Below are 24,018 nucleotides of genomic sequence, written 5' to 3' on the forward strand. Positions count from 1 at the left end.
TTTCCTTTAAAAATTAGTACGTCACTGAAATCTCTCTGAACTTCAGTTGGTAAAAGATCTGCCTGTGCTAGATTTCAATGTTCATTGATAATTTTTTTCCAAAATTAAGATTATATACCCAAATACCCCAACAGTATTTATACATAACCATGATTTGTATCAGACATTGAGTAATAAATCCAACAAATAAGTTCACCCTCCTGATACTTTAGTGTTTCACTACAAAGGAGCAACAGGACTAAAGTACCACCTTAGTGTATCCTACTTCAGAAGCTTCCTTGTCCAATTCACTTCATATGCAGTATAAAACAATTCAACCTCAGGCTTTTGACAAACGACACAATCCCCAAAACAGTGCAGGGGAAAAACCAAGAACACATTTAGACCCAAACATACTTGTGTCAAACTATCTGTCTGGAAGAAAGAGATGGAACTAGCTACATGGATAGCAATAATTTCCATGAAGACCAGTAAAACCAAAGGAGCTGGACCAAGGATGTAGAAGAGTGAAAGTCTCACTCTTGCAGTTCCCCTTTACTGCTGCTTTCCCTCAGAGCTCTCCAATATATCAGTCTGGAGCAAGCCCTACCCTCCAGCATAACTAAAACCTCAGTAAATACCTAAAGGAAAGGTATGATCTCCAGTAAGCCTACTGCCTTCACAGGAAAAAAATGTTAGTTGGGAATAGGGGGGTTTTTGCTTATATTGTCCATAAGTACATTTATACTGCAGATTTGCACAAGATGTTGAAGAATATTTTGCCTCAGCAGAACTCGGTGTGCACACACAAACTTGGTCATCTCTTCAAAATGCTGGCCTCAACATTAAAGCATGCACTGCTAAGGAACTTTGAGGACAAAAAGTTAATAGAATGATAAAAAGGCATTTCTTACTTAAGATTGACAACTGCTGTTGAAAGGATGTCCCACAAATCAGCTGAGTTTCTCTAGGGAACTCTGGTAATTGCAGCTATCGTGATCTCCTAAAACATACTGCTTTGTCCTAAACACGTCATCTGTAAGAGGGCTTCTAGAGTGTTCTTGAGGACTGCTAAGCTTTAACAACTAATGTCTCTGAATTGCATTATAAAGGGAAGGGAAAAAAAAATCAGGAGGGAAGAGCTTGGCAAAACTAGTATCATTGCAAGCCTTATGAGTGCCAGCCCAGGAGTGCCAGATGAATCAGTTTTGAACTACAGTATTAATATGGTTACCATTTAATTAATTTAATTTACCATTTAATTAATTACATTTAATGTCCCTGGGTGAGCAAGAAGCCCACAGAGATCAGGTTGCTCTATGACACCTGCAGCAACAAGAGGTGAAGGAACTGAGGAACTCAAGATCTGTGATACTTTCAATCTCCTTTAGAGAAGGCCACACAAATGCCAACACTGACTGAACTGGGCAATTAGAAAAGCCTCATTGACTAGTAAGTCCTGGTAGCTGTCCATGGATATAAAAAGGAAGAAAGAAAAAAAAATGTAAACCAGACTACAACAAGCTCTTCAGGTTTTGGCTTCCTCTTAAACATCTTTTTCCTACCTTGCAGACAAGATGCATAAAGATTTTCTTCTCATCAGATACTATGGAAAAAAAGGCAACTCCAGTAGTGCTTAAGAGATGCTAGCTACCCATCTCATAAATACTATGAAAAAGAAAAGATTTCTCAGTTGTTCACCTCAACCTTACAGCTTTGGTGAGATCAAATGATCTGGGATCTCAAAAGAGGGTGAGGATACAGAGGGACAAACAACAACCCTCTCTTCTTACAGTCACTAGAAACCTCATCTAAGGACAAACTGTGTAAAACATGTGGCACTGATGATACCAACCTGTGAGCCTTCTGCTACAAAAAGCTATAGTGAGTCTGCACTGACAAGTGCATTCATAAGAATCAAAAGTCTAACTTTCGTATCTTACTGAGCAGAGAAAAAAAAAGCTCTTGCCTTACTCAAGCATACTATATTGTCCAAGAAGAAATTGACTTTTCAAGAGGATTTAAAAAAAATATCCCACTGACATTTCCTCTGGTGATCTCTCTTTGCTCAATGTCTGAATGTAGTTCAGACTTCCTCTGGGATATGCTGCTCACTGTGGCACACAAAACAGGCATTAACTGTCCAGCCGGCCCCTACAAATGGAGCAGCTCAGAAGTCTGGTGTAGGAAGCAAGAGTATGGTAGACATCAAAGCAAAGCTCTCCAAGTGGATAGCAGACAAACAGGAGGAAAACTTCAGGACAAGTTGAAAGATATAAAAATAAAGATCTATCATCTAGCAGCAAACAACAACTGCCCGGTTCTCCTGGTTTCGGCTGGAACAGAGTTAATTTTTTCTTAATAGCTGGTATAGTGTTGGGTTTTGGATTTGGTGTGAGAATAATGTTGATAACATACTGATGTTTTTAGTTGTTGCTAACATTTATACTAAGGACTTCTCAGTTTCTTAGGCCCTGCTAGCAAGAGGGCTGGAGGGCACAAGAAACTGGGAGGGGACATAGCTAGGACAGCTGGCCAAACTAGCCAAAGGGATATTCCATACCATATGACATCATGCTCAGCAAGATAAAGCTGGGGGAAGAAGGAAGGGGAGGATGTTTGGAGTTGTGGCATTTGTCTTCCCAGGTGACCATTATGCGTGACGGAGCCCTGCTTTGGAGATGGCTGAACACCTGCCTGCTGATGGGAAGTGGTGAATGAATTCCTTGTTTTGATTTGCTTGCATGCACGGCTTCTGCTTTACCTATTAAACTGTCTGTCTCAAACCTGTGAATTTTTACTCTTCTAATTCTCTCCCTCATACCCATGTGGGAGGAGTGAGCAAGCAGCTGTGTGGCACTTAGCAGTTCGCTGGGGCTAAACCACAACACCAGTCTAATGATTGGCAAGAACTGAAAGCACAAGATACAAAACATCCGTTATGGCAAAAGCAGTAGGAGAAGAGAGGACTGAGCAGACTTTTTAAAATATTCAATAAGTAAGGGAAGTCATAACCCTAATCTTGTCTTTTTCCATATATGCAGTCATGATGTAAGCATAAAATTCACAGATCAAATGGCTAAAGACTCAAAAAGAACTCTTCTGAAAAAGCAGCCTACTAGCCAGACTCAAAGGAAGGCTTAATAAATGCCCTAGCAGACTTAATAAATGCCCTCCATGAAGGTTACACATATATTTTACATTTTTAGAGACTGACAGTTCTCTATCCATAAAAAGTTCTGAGACTAAGTTTTTACAAAGACTGGGAGGTGCCACAGAACAAAGGCTTCTGTAACATGTATTTTACTAAATAAGTTTACTGTTCAAAAAGGTCAGGATATTTCCCCAGTATTAGAGCAGTTTATTTCCCAGGCAAGACTCTGCCACAAATACACACTGAAGTAAATGCTTAATAAATACCTATTTTTTTAAATTATAATTTTATTCCACCATTTATCTCTTCAGCCACACTTGTGCTGTGTTTTTAATTCTCACTCTTTTATTACCTCAGTGCTAGATGTGCTGCAGCAACATTACCATTTTCCATCTGGGAAGCCAACAGTAAACTCATTAGTGAGCCTGAGCTCTACTCAGGAAATGAGCATCCAGTTATCACACTTCATTTAAAGTAAGTCAACTTGTTCAGTTCTAAAATATTACCTGTATTGGTGGATAAGGCTTTTGTTTTGTCAACAAGAGATACAGTTAAACTCACAGCCCTGCTAAATATTTTCTGGCTTACAAATCTTTTTGTTCCAAACCTTTTGCTTGCATGTTATAGCTCTGATTCTCTTGTTATCATCCTATATTAACTTACAAACTCAGGGAAAAGACCAGCCCTGACAATTTTACAGTAAGTAACATGAAGATTTCAAATATGTCTTCCAAGCAAGTCTGTGATAAGAATAAACACCTGTCATGTAAAACATCAAACAAAAAAGAAATTTCAAGTTTGCAAGAATGGAATTGATTCTTCAAAGGATTAAATGTTTCAAACATAAATCATGATCACCAGCACAAGAAAACAGATGTTCCAGAAAACAATGAATCACAAGGAACAGGCTGTCCAGACAGGTTGTGGAGTCTCCTTCTCTGGAGACATTCAAAACCCACCTGCATGTGATTCTGTGCAGCCTGCTCTAGGTGAACCTGCTTTAGCAAGGGGTTGGGCTATATGACCTCCCAAGGTCCCTTCCAACCCTGACAGTTCTGTGATTCTGCAACTTTCCATAAGCTCTGGACTGTAAGACTTTTCAATTTCAAAAAAATTATAAATATATTTTAGAGTAATCTGAAATATAAATACAAATACTTACAGAAAACATGCTCAAAAACTTTTCAGTTTCAATTCAGAATGCTTTTCAAAATAAATGCCAAAACATTTCTATATCACAAAAGGAAATTCCTTACCGAAACAGTGGTTATCTTCAAGGAATCTACTGTAGAATGTGTAAAAAGGTACCACAAGACAGGTCCAATTTCTCCTGTAATAAATCCTTGTGCATGGCAAGAGAGAGTAGTGCAAACGTTTTCAATTATCTTTGCTGCCAAATGGTTCACTACTCGGTCTTCCTATAGAAAGGAGAGGAAAGGAAAACTCATATGCAAGTTCTTCTAATGTTTCCAATTTCTTTTTAAACTATTATCTATGTCCATGTTTTATTCCATGTATATTGTCTTAGTGTGGTTTCTTGGTTTCACTTGATACTTGACAAAGGCATTTTATTGGAAACCTCACCTTGTGACAATTTATCCTTACGGATTCTACTTCTCCCCACTTTGTCTTCTACTGCAAAGACAATTTACTACATGTATAATTTAAGACAAAATCTTTCAGCTCCAAATGATCACACCAAATTAAATGCAGTCACTCAAAACCAAAATGGTTTTGTTATATTAGAGGTGTTCCATGATCAGTGTTTTATGCATGAAAGAATCAATGTGTATCAAAATTCATCACCACAACTGGCTCTGAATAGCAAGATTATGAGATAAAGTTACATTAGGAAAAATAAAACTGATTACATCAAACCCTCTTTATTCAGAAGAGCCAACAATCCCCTGGGATAAAGAAACAGCCTTCTTGCAAGTCAAGTTATTCCGTAACTCCCTTCTCTTACTGTTCTGAAGCAGACAAACCTGACAAAAGTTTAAGAAAAAACACTGGATCCAATCAACTCCTAAATTTCTGTAAGGGATTCTCAATCTTTCATATTTTTAATACTAATCAAATAATTTCATCTGCAAATTTGTGGAAAGACACTGTACATGTAGCTTTAACATCTACATAATACTATTCATCCTACAATGTCTCCATGAAATAAAAAACATCAGGTAAGAATAGTCACGAGCCATCAGCACATCATGAACAATGCATGGCAGCAGTTCTTTCTCAAGAAACCCTTACTGACCCTAATGGAAGCTATACTTAACACAGACCAATTAAAAGCAGAGCCTCTACTTCTCTCTCTTTTCCCCTTCACCTCCTTTCTTTAGTGGGGTTTTTTTGGGTGTGGGTTTTTTGGGGTTTTTTTTTTATTCTTTCACTTAAAAGCAGAGTCTGCCTCAACAGAACTGGAAGATTCATTGCTGGTGGCTTTTTGGCTGTGCATTGCTTCACCTTATCTCAATCTTTAACTATGAATAAGTGGAGTCTTTCAACAATGTCTTAAATGGCATTCTTGAGTTCAGCAAGAGTGAATTTTAATATAAGAGGGACAACCAATTTAATTTGTCAAGTCTACCTCATAGCCTGGCTTCACAAATAATTCATCATAATATCTAATTGATTTCTTTCTTAAACTAATCTCCACATTATCCTACTAACCTTTGGATTTCTGACATTTATCTTCACAATTGGAACTACCAACAACTGTGAGCAATGATAATGAAACCTTTCAAAAGCAGTACAAAAGCCTTCCAGAAGGGGAGAACTTATACTTCATTAAAAATATATTCAATATCCACTCTTCTTTCTGGTGACTTGGGTATTCTAAAATATAGACACTGATGTAGAAATATTTCAAAATTCTGGTATAAAGTTGTTAAAAAAAATCTGCATTGATCATTTTCATGCTAATCCTTCCTGTTCTCCCAAGGAACTGCAGCTCTACTCAAATACTTAAAAGAAATACCAAAGTCAATTCCCATTTAAACCAGTTACACTCTTCTATAAAACTCTACTGGTTTCTGTGGTATTCCTTCTCATTTACAGCCATGAAACCAAAGACGATTTAGACTTCTCTGATTTTAGCTTTTATTACTGAAATATATCATTTCATTTTGATTTATTATACCTAAATACATATATATATTTACCAAAATTAATTTTCTCAAAAAACTCTTATAAATAATTTTAATTTTTATTCAGTTTTTGTGAATTATACTTCTGAATTTAAGTCCTTTTTTTTATTTTGCTACATTTAAGGTAAAAATACATGGATTTACTAAACTGACTATATGCATTTAAAATTGAATCAATAATTGAATTATTAATAGTCAAGTTAAATCTCTCATATATGAAGTGACTACTAGGAATGCCAACTGGGACTCCACTGCTACCTTAAGCAGGCGGAAACACTCAATAAATGCACTATACTTCCATTAATAAATCATAATGAAAGCATTATGCAGCAGATAATAGTTATTATAACATTAACAAATTTCCAGGCACAACGACAGCTTTTCTTCACAAAATTTGGTCCTGAAGGTGTGCTTTATTTCCTTTCAGCTACTGATGAGTTATGCCCTGTGCCAGATTGTCCTGCTACTTTGGCTAGAAAAAGGTCGTATACCATCACAGTGCTCTCAAAACTCAATGAGGCTGTCAGAGAAATTCCATTTCCTGTCCCCTGAGATTGTCCATCTCAGCTCCTCTGGGATCTATTCCCGAGCACTGTCTAAGCAACTAGACTTGTACCATTTTCTGCCTAATTAGGTGTCTGGAAGGGAAGAGTGACTTTAACTAGTATTTGGCTTCTACTTAAAGGAGTCATTCTGTCATGTTACCAGGACATAAGCTATGTTAGTGAACAGAAACCAATCTTCAAGATACGAGTAAAACCGTTCCATGTAACGCTTAACCTCTGTCCATATCATGAATTGCATCAAATCTAAATCTATGAATAGAACTGTATCAAGAAGCAGCACATCATCTACTTTCACTGGATTTAGATTTCAACTGGTTTTATAAAATGCACTTAAAGCTTCTAATTTTCAGTTACGTTGAACACTTGCATATGTATCTGTTTCCAGTTAAAAGTCATTGATGCTTAGTGAAAATGAGCCCTGAGTGAGAAAGCAAATACCAAAAGGGTAGATACATGTAAACTACTAAAAAAAGAGAACTTCTTTTAATCAAGACTTTCATTGCAACTGGGTGTGTGTGTGGGGGTGTGTGTGTGCGCGTGCACAAATCTTCATCATCGAGAAATCTACTTTCATTTTTTAAAATAACTGAATCTACTGGATATTTTTATTGATTGTTAAGAACTTAACAGTGCACTAGAAGTTTTGGAGGCACTGATGATACACAGTCACTATGCTAACCAACATACTACCTAAAAATAGCATAGTTTCATTTAAAGGTTAACGCAACATACTTTATGATCTTTTTATATTACACTGTGTACAGAGACACACACTTCAGTAAAAGCTTAATACTGATAAACATTTGAAAAGCTGAAAGATTCAGGAAGTTACACTGTATTCCATCATTATTCTAAATCAATCTCCATACACTTATTCCTTTAATCTAAAAAGACAGAATAAAAAGAAACTACAAACATAATGTAACGAAGTAAAGTTTTATCATCATAAGCATCCATGATTATAAGAATTAAATCTTGATTTGGTAACAATTTGCAATATAAAGCCTGCACAGAGAAGAAGGAACATACAGAAATAAAAATTTTAAATCCCTTTTGTGGAAAAATGTTTTAAAATTCTGTCAGTCGACTAGAAAATTGGTATCTAAATTAAAATGATAACATGTATGATTCAGAACATTACTATTAGACCACAGGCAATTCTGTCAGTAACCTAACAAAACGTGATGTCTAAAGAAGAAATTGAGGTGGTAATCTGTATGATTCAAAGCTTTACTTTTATATTATAGGCAATCCTGTCAGTAAACTAGAAACTAGAAAACTGATACCTAAAGAAGAAATAAAAGTAAGAATACATATGATTCAGACTATCACTTTTATACTATAGGCTGTCCTATACTCTCTGAGAAAATTGTTATGATTTTATTCTCTCCTCCAAATTCTCCTCTCCCCTCTAAATTCACTGTAAATTAACTGCTCTGGCTCAGAATATACATTATAAAACAACTGCCTTATATTAAATACTGGTAATTATTTTTTAAAGTTATCTTTTATTATTAAAATTTCTGATCAGTTCAGAACCAAAACCATTAGACTTGTATCTTGTTCCCTCATCAGGGAAGAAATCCATATGAAAACGGGAAATGTGTACTATATAGTTCACTGGCAAGCTCTAATTTATTAAAAATCTTGCTTAAACAGTACCTTGCACATCCAAGAGACAGAAAATTATCCTTTGTAACCCCATTACCCATTTACTGATTCAGATACATTCTCCAGGTGCCATGCTTTAAAATGAGAGGATTATGCACATTCTGAAAGTCAGATACAGCTAATTAGCTATAGCTGTATATATTAATTTATCCATGCAAATGTATTGTCGATATATAGTTTTTTCCAGGTTCTGTGAAATTATTACTGAAATTGTACATAATTGTGTACCTTATATTTACATTTGTAAGCAGAAATGGACATATACCGAGCTCCTGGAAGCTTTTTCAGTGGTTCCTCTGCTTTCACACAGGAAGACTTAAAAGGAGGCTTGCACACAGTTTCTGACCTTACTGTCTAGTTTCAGTGAAGGACTTCGTCAAAGCAACATAATCCAGACCAAATCAGACAAGAAAAATTATAAAAGATATCAAAAAGTAGTTTAGATATGGGAAAGATTAACGGTTCTAAGCACGTATCAGAAAAAAATGTGTAAAAGGAGGATCTGAAGGAAGGGAGGGGCAAACATAAGGGAGAAAACAGTGGAAGCAGAAAGGTAAGAGAATTGACTGGAACGTAAGTCTGAGAAGAGGCAAATGTAAAGCAGAAACTAAAACTGCGATTTCATTTAAGATTGAGTTGAATCTTAAATGTGATAACAAAAAGCAAAAATATATATGCAAAGTCAATGAGTAGATTCAAATAAGAGATAGGATGACACATTTGGGGTGAAGTAAACAAGGGTAACTTTAGCAAAGGAATTTTGAATAAACTGGGTAAAATGAATGAAAGGAAAAGGGTAGCCATATTAGCATTAGGCATTTAATATTACATAATAACCTTTCTTATTTAATAACAGAAAAAACAGAAACAGAAGGTATCTTTCATGACTGCGTAACACTGCAACTGTAAGAACACTTTAGCTGTAGAAATCTGGACCCTGCTATCTTAGAGACTGCACACAAGTATTTAAAAGTTGAACACAGACAAGACTATAGATGCCTGGAACAGGCATTATGGGTCACTGTTGGAAACGGTTGTTGGAAAACATTGTAATATTTACTACGTGGCTTCTGACAAACTGCAACGTTATACCAAGACTAAAAATGTAGAATTTGGCTTATCGTTTACTTACACAAGAGTGTACCAATTTCCTTATTTTGACACATCATTGAACATGCCTTTTCTTTGCCTGAGTTGAATATCACCTTCTATCTCATGTTAACAACACTGAAGTGCAGGAAATCTGAACTTGTGATCCACTATAGATAAAAGGCTGTCCCAATCCCCTACTCCACCATCCTAAAACCCCTTTCACCTGTACTTAATCTTTTGTCACTGTTAGATTCTGAGGCATAGAAGGTATGTGGAAATGACACTACCTGCATTTTCTGAACACTGTGTTCCTTTATAAGCAAATAAAAGGGACACACGTACATTTCAAACTCCTTCCTGCTCTACTGTTCTTTTTCAGAGGGCAATTCTGCTCTGAATCTTGCAGAACTCCAGAGTAGTTCATAATGAAACTGAAGAACAGCAAATTTACCTTACAAAACTCAAAGCTATATAAACAACAGTACTGAATGACATAAATTGGTTTTATTTTCTTGAATCCTTATCAAATACATCAAATAAAGCTTCTTAACTGGCAATAAAAAGCTACAAGTAAGTATTTACAATGCATATACTTAACACAGTGGTAATTCAGGATTTATTACATAAATTTAGTTTGCCATTTTCATTAATACCAAGATCATATGCAAATATTCATCTCAGAAAACACACTGATATAAAATTTAATTAAATTAGCTTAGGACAAATAAAATAAACTTATGATTTAATTAAATTTGATTGTGATTTCTTAATTTCTAATTAAGAATGCAAAGCTTACTTCCATGTAATAAATTGTTAGATCAGGGAAATTTATTGAATAAATAGCTGATTACAGGCTACAAAGGTAACAAAGAAATACAGCAGCTAAGATCTTAAGCTGCAGTCAAAAACATTAAGCACGCTGAAGACAAATTTAGACAGTATCTTCAGGATTTTCACATCCAGTGCTTTACTAGTTTTAAGTCAGACCTTAAAAAATTCTAGACTGTTCATTTTAACTATTTCTATTATCTCCTATTTCACAGCAGGATGCGGGGAGGGGGACAGTGTCATTCACATGCTCCCCTACCACACCTCTGTATCACTCACTAAGCATTGTGAGCCACTCACTGCCTGGACAAAGCAGCTCTGGTAGCAGGCACAGAGTGATGTAAAATTGACTCAAAAAAACCAAAAAAAACCAAACAAGAACCCAACCCAAACAAAACCCACAACACATTAGAGCCAGCGTATTAGGTTAGCAGAAAAGAACACTGATTTGAAATTCAGAAAGGTTCAAAAAGCAACAGTTTCTGTTGGTATATCAGTAATAAAAATAGAACTGAAGAAAACTGAGTTCACTGCTGAACAAGGTGGGGCCAAAGGACACAGGAAAGGCTCAGGAGCTCAGTGCCTTCCTTCTCTGCCTCCGTCTTTACTGCTCACAGGCATTCCATGCCCATGGGCCAAACAGCAAAATCTGGGGGAGTAAAATATACCTACAGGACAGGAAGACAGAGGCAGCGGACACTTGAGCAAACCAGACACGCGTAAGTCCATTGAACCAGAAAGGATGTAACTAGATGTGCTGAAGAAGCCAGCTGGCATTTTTGTGAAGGAGCACACATCTTCAAAAGTTTGTGGTGATCAGAGTCCTGTTGACTGCTGGCAGGGGACAAAGGGCATGGTCACCTTCCAAAAGGCAAGAAAAGGAATTCCTATTTCTGTCCCTGGAAAAATTACAGAGCAAATTTTCCTGGCAGCTATTTGCAGGTATGTGAAGGGCAAGATGAATGGTAACATTTAGAACAGATTTATCAAGAGTGAACCCACCTGACCAACATGACAAGCTTCAATTACAAGTTGACTGGCCCAGTGGACTAACAGAAAGCAGTGGCTTTCATTTACTTCAGCTTTAACAAGGCTCTCCAGATGGTTTCCGTTACCTACCCAAATAGCAAAGGTGTGGACTGAAGAGGACTACAAGGTATACAGAAAGCTGGTTGGACCACCAGACTCAAAGCGTTGTGATCAGCAGTACAAAGTTAAGCTTGTGTGAGCTGGTGCTATCAAGGGTCAGTATTGGGGCTGATACTGTTAATCATAGCATGTTCACAGATGGCACAAGCTCAGAGCAAATGGTTGAACCAACGGAATGTTAGTCCACCACACAGCTGGAGAAATGGTCAGACAGAAACCTCCTGACATTCACAAAAGTCAAATGCGAAGTCTTACACCCAGGATGGAATAACTCCTACAAAGCAGAGGGGCAGAGATGGACCTGAATATTTAACAGAACGGGTTGAACACAAACCGGCAGTGTTCCCTTATGGCAGCAAAGGTTAACTGCATACTGGGCTGCACACATACCAAGCAGCCAGCTGACCAAGGAAGGTGTTTTTTCACTTATATTCTGAAACATGAGACTATCTGGCCTACTGTGTCCCAGCTTAGTTACCCGTTGTAAGCTGGGCTTTGACATATGCCAGTTAGTCCAGAGGAGGTCCACCAAGATGACTGAGGGTCAGGTGCACATGATGATTAACGACAGGCTAAGACAGGTAAGACCTCACAGACAGTTAAAGAAGATGGTGCAAGACTCTTTCTGGAGGTACCAATAAAAGGTCAGGAGGAAAGAGACACAAGCTACAGCAAGGGAAATCCCCATTAGATATAAGGAAAAATATTCTTCACCATGATAGCGGTCTAACACTGAAATAGGCAGAGAGCTTACAGAATAACCATCCTTGGAGTTACTTGAAGCTTAAGTACATAAAGCCCTGAGGAACCTCATGTAACTTTGATGTTGAATGCAACTAGAAGCTGGCATTGTTTTAACAGAAGGCCAGACCACAAAATCTCCAGAAGGTCCAAGCTCATTTTTTCTTAGGATTTGCTTACCCTTATAAACCAAAAGATTGAAGGCACTTGATTTTCTTTACATATGGTCATAGTTCGTATTTTATTCTCTGTGAAAAAGAATATATGAACATAACTAGAAAACATTAAACATGCTCTTTAATATAACAAATCTGGCAATCAATTAAGAAGCGATTCTGAACACTAGGTATTTTTCTTCCAGTTACCTTGGTAGCACTATGCTGGACTCCCAAATGTCAAGATCTTTCTTGTACTGGGAAGCCCAAAACTGAACATAGCACTCCAGATGCAGTCTGGTTATTGCTACACAGAGGGGAAGAATCATTTCCCTGAACCTGCTGGCTACTCTCTTGCTAATACAGCCCATGTTGCCGTAGTGCTTCTTCTCTGCTAGGGCACACTGCGGGCTCACATTCAACTCTTCATTGATTGGTAACCCTCCAAGTCCTTTTCTGCAGAGCTGCTTCCTAGTGAGCTTGTACTGTCGCAGGAGGCTATTCCACCCCAGAAGCAAGGCCTTGCTCTCACTTGTGTGGAGCTTCATGACATTCTCAGCAGCCCATTTTTCCAGTCTGTCCTACTCCTGACTAGCAGCCCTGACATCCAGCATATTGATGCTGCTCCTCCCACTAATTCGGTGTTATACAGCTGGAGAATACACTCCAGTTGGTCACTCTGGTCATTACTGAAGACATTACAGTAATGGTCTCTGAGGGACACTGCTAGTTATTGGCTACCAGTTGGACTTCGCACCACTGATCACTTGAGTGAATTTTCCTGCCCACCTTCTATCTTCCATTTAAACAGTCTGTACCTTACCGATTTGCTGATAAGGGGAGTATGGGAGAGCGTGTCCAAGGCCTTCCTAAAGTCAAGGCATACAACATCCACTGCCCTCCCTTGTCCACAGCGCCAGTTGTGTCCCCATCATAGAAAGGAATCAGGTTGGTCAGGGGGTTGGAGCATATGACATACAAGGAAAGGCCGAACCAGCTGCCAAGCCTTGAGAAAAGAAGGTTCAGGGAAGATCTTACTGCTGTCTACAACTACCTGACCAAAGGACAAAGAGAGGTTGGAGATAAATTTTTCTCAGAGGTTCACAGCCATAGGAGAAGAAGCAATGGCCCCAAGTTGCGACATGGGAAACTCCAATCATACAAGGAAAAACTATTTCTAAGAGGGTAGTCCAGGCATTGCCCAGTTGTGGGACTGCCATTCTTAGAGACATTAAAGAGTGAAATAGACATGTCCCTGAGCAATCTGATCTGTTTAGACCTGCTTTGAGAAGGAAGTTTAATTAGATGACCTCCAGAGGTCCATTCCATCCTAAAGTATTCTAGTTTTATAGCTTAAAATGTTTTTTAAAAATTAATCTCTAAGACACATGGTTATATTTGAAGTCAGTCTGACAACACCACACAGATCTTTTCATAAAAATTCATTAAGCACATTTTTTTGTGTAACTTCTACTGCTTAAGATTGAGACCTACTTTCTCACTAAATAATGTGATAAACTGAAGAGACTGATATACTATCATCCTGAATGCATCTACTTCAGTAGTCCTACTTTTACAAGCTTTGAAACAAATATGCAAAGGTGACAGCACAAATTGAATTGAATACTTGAAAATCTTTCTCTCTCTGTTTTTCCATCTTTGTTCATTCCTCCTCCACCTCTACATCTAAAACATCTGGCACAAAAACTTGTTTTATATCTGATTATTCTTTCCTTAAAAAATCTCTTGCAAACAGATGTCTAACAATAATATTATTTTAACCATCTAGTTTTAGATGCTGAAACATCATTTCCAAGAAAGATGGGTGGCTGGTAAAGTTATGGAGAATAAGAAGAGGATTGCTGCAAGACTGGAGGAAAACAGTAGCAAAAGAAATTGTAGAAGTTAATAATAGTGGGTGTTAAGTTTCTCCATTTCCATATGTTTATGTACTTTACATATTTATGGGCATTTTAAATTCTTCACGTGGTGCTGTTCTGGAAAGTTGAGCTGCTACAACTGAGGCAGAGCAATTTGTAATAGTATATTTGCACTGTACTCACACAAACAAGCACAAATACTTAAAATTCCATTACAAACCTCAGGCATCTTCACAAACAGAAACTGTAGAAATGCACAGCTGTACTTGGTTAGCCTAGGCATAACTCTAAATTTACACTTAATTAAATCTAATTCAAAGTACTGCATGGGAAATGTATTTCTATTTTGTGTTAATTTTTTTCAAGAAAAATACACTAAGAGCAATTATTAAGTAAAATTTGACATGTTTCAGGACTAAGAAGTGATTTTATTCTATAGGAATAAATTAATGTCTTATGAATGTCTCGATTTAGTTTCTGTACACTGAATATTCAGAAATGGCAAGTCCTCCATTACTAAATTTATAATTTAATAGCTTCACTAATGTGCCTTAGAATGACATCTTATTCTAATTATGAGCTGGAAAGAGTCCACAATACACACACAGTTGTGTGTTCTTGATCACCTGAAGGTTTGAAGATGTTAAAATGCATATAGACTCTTCCTCTATTAATCACAAGCTGTAGGCAATAAAGATCTCAAAAAAAAGAAGGGAAAAGAAAAAGGTATTTTTCTTGCTTTCCTCCCCCCAGCAACCTCTGACATGTTTTCTGCCTTCAGCTTTGCCTCAGGCAAAAATAAAGTCAAGTGCTCTCATACAAATGTAAATGTAAACCCTCAAACTCAATCTTTTTTCATTTTACAAATTGGAACTATATGCATGTTTTTCTTCCCTTCTAACACAGCTAAGTCATCACCAAGAAAAATGAGGAATACAGCACAGCACATGTATGAGAATAAAACTAATTACTACTTTTTGGCCTTGAAAGAATGTTAACAACCCAGTAAGATAACAATGCAGTTTTCAAAACCTGTGTATCAGCCACTTCAAAATAGAATGTAAATCTTGCTCAAAGATTTATGGAAGATGCACGAAAATCAGATTGCAAGAGGACAGTACAAACTGTCAGAATATTTCTCAAGAGAAAGCCACTGCATTAATAAAATCCACATTTATCAACAGTAATTTATATATACCATCCCATTTCCAAAAAAACAAGCAACAATACATAAATGTTGAATGTACAGAGAACAACGCTACATTTTTGCATTAATCTCCTGCTTAGGTCATGGTCTTATCATGATTATTTAAATGCAAGAGCAATACTTAGCTGACAACGGACTGCAGTGCTGCAGGCTACAATCCTCACACAATGCCTAAAGGGTTATTACAGTGGAGAATTTCTATTGAGGACAATGAAAGAGCCTTACCCCTTCCCGAAGACACCTCATTAGCACAGTGTAAGCAGCCGAGGGAACAACCCAGCATTCTCTGGGGTGCTCCCTTTTTTCCTCCTGAAATGAAGTCAATGGCACATATGATTAAATAAAAAAAAAAAATCACAATAATCTCAGTCACATAAAAATGGGTAACAGATTCTTAACAGGGATCATATTATACACATTTCAAATCAACATATGCAAAGTATATTAAATTCTAGGGCAGTATTGCTATTTACTGTTATTTCATTTGGAGCACAGAAATTTGTATTTTATTACCTTTATTTAAATAGTCTCCAAAATCCACTACAGTATTTGCCCTTGTATTTCCGGATTTCATTAATTCCTGATTCACACACACACACACAAATATATCCTGGCATTCCTCTCAATCATTTTAATCTCTTCAGAAAGAGATAAGTGGTTATTAATAGCAGTAGTGCTTCTCTTTCAATGTGACTTAATTCTACCAAACAAACTAAATTAATTCTGTCTGGCAACTAAACAAAAAATAAGCTTACTTTGGAAAAAGAGTATTCCAAGTCATACAAAGAGATACAAACCGTTTAAGAACAATTACTGTACGGTATAGCCTTCAGTACATACCAACCAACACTGTTCCAAGATCTTCATGTATTATTTCCTTGAAATCGCCCTGTTAGAGACACTGCACTGATTCACTGCTAGTTGAATCAGGGGTTTGATTCTTCCATTAGAAGTTAATAAACTCCACTTCCCCCCACGTTCCTTCCCCCACAGTAGCCTATTGTAAAACTTCTAGTTTAAAAGAAGACACTTGGGTATCCTTAAGATTTAACTAAAACAATCTCCGTGTCTAGGCTAGTAACAGAGATATTAGCAACTGAAAGAAAAAAAAAAAAAGCCTCTTTTGGAAAAGAAAGTGAGAAATAATAGCCATTGGATGTTGTGAAGTTGATAGGCCATGAAAGCAATGTGTAGCTTGTCTTAGTAAGTAGACAAAGGATGACAAGCAACAGTTTCTGCAGATACTATACATTTCTTGAACTCTCTTAGTTATATCAGCATATTCTTTTTAGTATTATAATTAAGTGTCCCTAATAAAGAAACCATAGGATGGGCAAGGTGGAGGTTAATGGTGCAGAACCAAATTATACTTTCTAAGTTTCCTGATTTCTGAGTGGCTCACACTAATTCAACGTATATGATGTGATAATGTCAGGCAGTTAATTAAAGCATAGCACATTAGCAGGGAAGACTATCACCTAATTGCCTTGACAAATTTCATTTTCCTTCTGTACTGAAAATAAAACTTTATTTGCAACATGTATCAATAGAGAAAATGAGTTTGTTAAATGTCCCATTTTTTTAAGCTTTATTTCTGCTAACTTTGCATTAGGATGTATGGAACAATTTTCCTTGGAAGTAAACAGATAGTAAGAATAAGAGTGGTTTGACACCCAACAGAGACATCAAACCTACTACATTCCACCTCCTTCATCTTATCAGTGTAAAAACGTGTTGACATTTAACCAGAGTCTGCCTTCCACGGCTTAGCATATAAGTTTAAGAAAATGCAGCCCAAATTTCAAAGAGGGATGGTAGGTTACTTTCTAACAGTCAAGAGTGGAACCTGCTCTACCTGGAAAAGGCAGGACAAGACTAGAAGTCAAGACAGAGTTAAAAAAGCCTATATTGGAAGTAGCATGAATCTGCTTCTCATTTTAATAATCTGATTTAATCAGAAATTGTGTCAGGTTTTTCTGCAACCATACATATTAAATGTACTGTAAAATAAAAAGCCTTAAGAAACTGTACAGTCCTGAAGTATAAATTATTCTTCCATTATTCAGACTGATTAATGACTTTCTGTAAGGCTTAGTCTCTACTTAGAAATAAAAAAAGCAAAAGGTGTATGAACTTAGCACCATTCTTAAACACACCTATAAAATTTGACGTTTAATAAATTTAAATATATAGCCAAACAATGGGGATTCTTCCTACTTTTTGCTTACAGCCTATGTTGATTTTGGTTAAATTTTAGGTTCTGCACCTTAATAACACAAACAGCACAAAATGAGTAGAAATATTACATAGAACTTAAAAGTCTTCCCTGAAGGCAATTTGCTCAAGAGTAACAGAACATCTTCCCTGGGGTCTGCTCATGCTACTTGTGAATTGCTCTTGGCTTCATTTTGGAAGAAAAATGCAGAGATGGAGCATAAGGTCTTACTACTGTGATCTCATATGCAGGCACAGACACAATATCAGAGTTTAGGATTGCAGAGGACCATTATGCTTACCTCTACTTTTTCATAGTATTTTTAAGCCACAGAAGTACAAACAGTAAGCCTGTAGTTAAGGTAGCGATTCATGCTGCATTTGATTTTAAATGTTTGATAGTCTATATTTTACCAAATATTCATATAAAAAAAGAAATAATCTTTATCATTATTTAATATTAATATTGTGGTTGGGCCTAGAAACACTTAGCAAAACAACAAAGAGAATGAATAAATAAATAAAATCAGCCATGTCCCCAAAAACTTACATTTTAAATAAAAAATATTTAACAGCTTGATAAAACAATCAAGTAGTCTGAAGAGCAAAATGAAAGAAAACAAGGAATAAAATATTTTGTGGGCATTTCTTAATAAATTAGATGCAGTTATGACTTTTTTTTCTTAAATTAGTCAAGGCATAAAACTTTGCTGTTTAAAGATACAGACTGGGAATAAATGTTCTTGTTTCATCTTGTTATACTACCGCTGGGTTGGTATGTGATCGTGCAAGGTCATTCAATACTACTGTTAGCAGCTGAATGAGCAACAAAATGCCTACAACAGTACAGTATTTTGAGATCAAGTAGGTACAGAATAGAGAAATTAAAAGCTTTATAAAGACTTTTCTAAAAAAAGAAATGTTAAAAGAAGTGTCTCAAAGCATACAAATCACACTGGTATTCTTGAAGTTTTACCAAGACACAGTACATTAAGTTCATACATGTACAGTAGTTCCAAATATTTCTTCCTATTCTCTAATAATTACTTAGCTATGACTCAAAGCAGTGCAATCCGTTACTATACATCTTCCTGAAACACGAAAGAGTTGCCATTTAAATACAAGTTATCATGCTTCAAACATTGTGATGCTCATAAATCAAACAGTCTCAAAATTTTTTCAATTCACATTTTCAGAAGGAAAAAGATCTAGTAGGGTCAGTGGATGTAAATCATTTTGCTGTTACAGAGCCAGTGAAAACAGAATTGTTTCAACCATTTAAGTTTAATTTCAAAATAAAATCAAGCAGTGTAAAATACTCTTGCCAAATATAATTTTCAAGTTGGAATTTTAACTTTATTTGTTTTTATTAATGGTTAAAATACATAGTTTGCAATCTGTCTGATGATGCTGAATACAATTTTTCTCTCTCAAGGAAAACTGAGAAAGTATTAAACATAGAAATATACTGTGACTGTGGATGTATTTTACATAATATAATTTCTCAGTGTAAGAACAAGTTCTGTGAGTCTCTGGGTGTTTGACAAATTTGGCAGCTGTCTAACCAAAAAAAGGACGATGCTTGCTAACCTACAAAATACAAGGCAACCACTAAATCTTTCGGAACATTGCAAAGGAACTACAGGATGTTGACAATAAAACACTTAAGTTCAGTACAAAGCCATAACTACAGTAAGCCAAAATATAGATGGTACTTTCATTCCTTTATCAAGTGACCTCACAGACTAAACTAACATGATAGCATTCAGAGTAAATAGATTATGTAGCTAATACAAAGGCTCTAGAGAAGCTAGGGCTACGCCTTTGCTGTTTGAAGTCACCTTCATTTCTAGTGAGTAAAAGAAAGTATTTTACTTTTTGAGTAAGGAAAAAGAAAGGTGAGGGTTTAGAGCAGCTGTCATCTTCAGTTCCTACTATTGACAGTATTTCTTTTCTACAAATTGCTCATTTATTTTTAATGTGAACCTACTATTTCTAGACTGAAGGTTTAAATCAATTCTAGCCAGGAATCACTGTAATTCCATTTGAAATTAGTCAGGATCATTCCATTTCCTTTCCCACCGAGTTGTGAATTCAACCATGCTGGGATAAGATCTAATATGGACCAGATATATTAATTTACTAATATCATAGGCTGTCCTGATACACCCTATTTAGTCAAAGTCTCTAGCTAAGATGTTCTAACCCTTAGATCTGCCACCTGGAGGCCAGCAGTCATTATGGTGATTGACTAAATTGTTTTATGAAGTTAAAACTAGTTACTTCAGGTTGATACTTGAAGAATACAATTTAATCAATCTCAGATGAAGTACAGGATTGGACTAACATGTTTCTTACAGCACAAAAAGTATCACAGAACACACAAGGAAACTGTTGAGGATACAAATGAGAAAGTAATTTGCTTTTTTGTCTGCTTTTCCATGGGAAATTTTTTTCACATTTGTTAAATTTGTAAGGATCCCTTGACAGTCTTACCTCACTGGCTATGAGGTAAAGAAGCTCCCCAAGTGCCGGTAGAAAACATTGTTTCAGTTTGCTGTTTCTGAAGTTCTCCCTGATGAGTTCAGTTAAAAGTATAATTGCCTAAAACAAACAAACAAAAAATAATCACAGAATACCATGTATAATGTTTTCTCAAGCAAAATGTCCTGTTAAGGTAACAAGCTTTATCTGAAATGCCATGTTACTGATACACTCTTCACTTATGCTAAAGAGCCATTTGCAAAGGATTTAATAAGCATGGAAAGACAAGAAAAAAGAATCATTACAAAACAGATAATACATGCTATATGGAGAAAAATGCAAGAAGTAAATAGCCTAGGTGGCAAATTATGAGCTATCCATTCTTCCCTTTCCCTCAGGACAATAGAGGTAGAGCTGCCAGGAAAAAAGAGTCGACTTGCTATTCCTATGTTTCTGTCAGAAGATCTAAAAGTTCTCATCATCATCAGGTTATAAAAAGAACAAACAAAACCCCGGTGCTGTCTTTTGTGTATATATTAAATCAGAACATAGGAACACTTAAAGTTTTGTCACCTGATCTCTGAGTTTACTGGCAACTCACTGTGTGAGAACTGGACATATCTGGATATAACCAAGTTTCTGTTTGCAAAGCTGAGATACACATACATAGATAGACAGACATTATCTATATTGAGGGGTTAGATGGAAATTGAGAATTTTTATTCATCTTGTGTAGGTGACCTAAGAAATCACTGTGCCAAACACACATGGAACAGATTCCAACCTAATGTTTAATGCTGGACTCATTCAAGAAACCAAGGACCATTTGGCTACCACACGTTAAATTGAAAAGCATGCTCTCTGCTGGCTGAGGTGTGCTCCCCAAAACCAAAAGCACTCCAATATGTACCAATCATATACAGTAGAGAAGCTAGTAGTTTCTTTAAGAAAGATGAAGCTACATGTGTTCCCCCTGCTCCAAAACATGAATGCCTTGCAAGAGTAGGAAAAGAAGACTGTTCAGCAGATCCAGATTTCACAAACTTTCTATGTGCCTATGTTCCTTTGACTGCTGGGAAGGATTTAGTTCTAATACTTTTAAAGTACTTATGAGATAGAGCAAATGAGCTCTCTAAACAGATACCATCAGTGAACTGAGTGATTTCCAATACTTTACAAGATCTGATAAGTGAGATTTGAAGTTATTTTTATGTATTTTAAATAAATGGCAATATTGCACATACTATTCCATTTTAAAATGTGGAAACAGTCAACTTTTTAATTATTACTTTACATGTGAAGTGTAATGTAGAATGCACTACATTTTTTAATTAAACAGAGAAAGCATTGCTGTAAAGTATCAGCCTAGGGAAACAGAACAAGAATAGTAGTACAAGCAAATAATAACACTTATTGTGCATTTTATTATTATACAGAAAAGAAGGCAATAGAAAGCATCATATTATGATCTCCTTAATACAACAAATAGGGCATGAATTTTATTTCGTTCTTCTGCTTATGAACTCTTCCCTTCCTATTTAAGTAGCAAAACCATTATCAGCAGTATAACTGAGACATTTCTGAATGTCTGGAACAAACTGAAATGTTTATTTTATGCTGTAGTACAAAAAAATGACACTTAAAAAATTAGCTTGTTTAAAAATGTTTTAAGGTAGGACTGACTCTGTGACAGTCCTATCCCAAAGTCATTAAGTCCGGGCCTTAGATACTGATGATACTACAAATATCTGATAAGAAGCAGAAATGTTTATACAACAAAGATCATCTAACTAATCAAAACATAATGAAATAAGTACTGCATCACTGTAACAGACTTTTTATTGTTCTCTTTAGTTTAAAACTACTTTTAATACAGTTAAACAATACAGAAAAGTTAAGGAGACAAAAAAAATTTCTCTAGTGTTTTCCCCAGTTAAGCAAGTATTGTATTATCTGCATACAGAGCACAGACTTCTATCGTTCGTCTCATTCTATTCATCTATATTCTATTTGAATACAAACATGCAACATTTCAACCTGGGCACAAGGGGTCTAAACAGCAGCAGTTCTGGGAAACCACTTCATGCAGTCAGTTTCCTCAGATACTCTGAAACTTTGCATGAGGTTTAAAGTGAGAACCTGACAGCCATTCTTTCAGACTGGTCTCAATCCAACAAAAAGATAAGAATTTTTCAGTTCTGATTACGGGCCTGCCAATGTGGGCTTCTTTCTCCTTCTGTGGAGGATCCAAGTCCAACTCACTTGAGCATCAGCTTCATTGCACACTCAAGAAACTGCTCAATTCACTTCAGCTGACTGAATCCCACCACCCTAACACTTACAAGCTTCATAGTTTTGCCTCTGTTAAGAAGCTTTCTCTAAACAGAAAAAAGCAGTCACAGCAGACAGAGATTTTCAGGTAACCCATGAGAGTTAGCTCAGATAACTGGTTTTCAGCTGAAATACTCATACAGCCCAGTGTACAGCAGAGACTGGTATTTCAGATAGTACACTTAAAACGTGGAATCACCCCACTTGGTGACCTGGAGAAGTCAAGCAGTTCACAAAATCTGGTTAAATTGTGGTGGTTAATCTGTGATTTGTTTGCCATTATGTGTTCTCTAACTTTTTCACATTCTTTACCAACACACTCCAAGCACGGGATATCATGTGACAGGGATGGAGTGGTAAAGACAGACTGTAGCCTGGGTTGAGTATGAGGCCACAGAGAGTGAACACATGCTGTTGCTGATTATAATGCCACATTGTGCACTTTTCTGAACTGGAAGAAAAGCACCAGCATAATGAGGGATGACAAAATATAGCCACATTCATTTACCTACATTGTAGCTACAACAGCAGATCTTGCTTCCAAAATTTTTTTCTGGTACTGTAGCTACTAGCCAGACAAAGGATGGATGCAGCTCAAAAGAAAAATAGAGATAAACACGTTTTCTGGACATAACCAAGGAAGTAGTGTAGCTTGTGTGTTACAAATATAGGAGCGGAAAAAACTTAGGAAATGGGAAGCTTGAAGTTGAGGAAACAGATGTAGATGAAAGGACAATGTGAATGCAGAAGGAGACTAAGGGAAGTATGCAAGATTAAGAGTTTGATCTAGAGTGACAGAAAGGTGATACTGTCATCCACATGAAAAATTTACAACAAAGGTCCCAAGGAATTTTAGTTTCTCTTGTTAGAAAACTGTGGACCACAGCCACTTCAGCATTACTCCATAAGACAAGAGTCAAGCAATCTACAGTCCCTCCTCTGAAAGGGATTTAATGTGATATACCTTTGAAGAGATGTGTGGTAACTGAAGGATGCTTTTCAGTCACGAAGATACATACTCTTTAATTTGAGTAGCACACAAAAAAGATAATTAAAAACCAACACCAACCAAACCACCACCATCGACACCAACCAAACCACCAACACCAACACTGTGGTTTTCTCACAAATCATGAGAAGAGTTGGGCGGGCCAAAGGCAAAAGTTACTTGAAATAGTCCTGGCTCTCTACTTTCAAAACATGCTCTCCCCACTACCTCAAAAGGCCTTGCAAAGCACAGTCCCATCTAGTCATTAAGCAAGAAGCAGCTAAAAAGAAAGCATTACTCTGAGAGTTTTTTCAGAAATCTAAAGAACGTAAGACATTTTGAACATAAATTCCACCCCATATCAAGCAATGAATATAAATGCCAAGACACATATATTGGCTGCTGATCACTGCAAAGCAGATAGCAAATT

At 36.4% G+C, this 24,018-nt stretch overlaps 1 protein-coding gene across 3 annotated transcripts in view; it reads right to left on the reverse strand.

Moving 5' to 3' along the window:
• Window positions 1-24,018, reverse strand: part of ULK4 (unc-51 like kinase 4) — a 249,764-nt gene that overhangs the window by 179,955 nt on the left and 45,791 nt on the right. For all 3 annotated transcript variants that reach the window (XM_037383381.1, XM_037383380.1, XM_037383379.1), the window contains exons 18-20: window positions 20,282-20,389; window positions 15,797-15,880; window positions 4,390-4,551 (exon numbers count right to left, since the gene is read on the reverse strand). In XM_037383381.1, coding sequence (XP_037239278.1) covers window positions 4,390-4,551; window positions 15,797-15,880; window positions 20,282-20,389 — 354 coding nt within the window. The remainder of the gene's footprint in view (window positions 1-4,389; window positions 4,552-15,796; window positions 15,881-20,281; window positions 20,390-24,018) is intronic.

Source organism: Falco rusticolus, chromosome 4, assembly GCF_015220075.1.
Source record: "Falco rusticolus isolate bFalRus1 chromosome 4, bFalRus1.pri, whole genome shotgun sequence".
Lineage (NCBI taxonomy): Eukaryota > Metazoa > Chordata > Aves > Falconiformes > Falconidae > Falco > Falco rusticolus.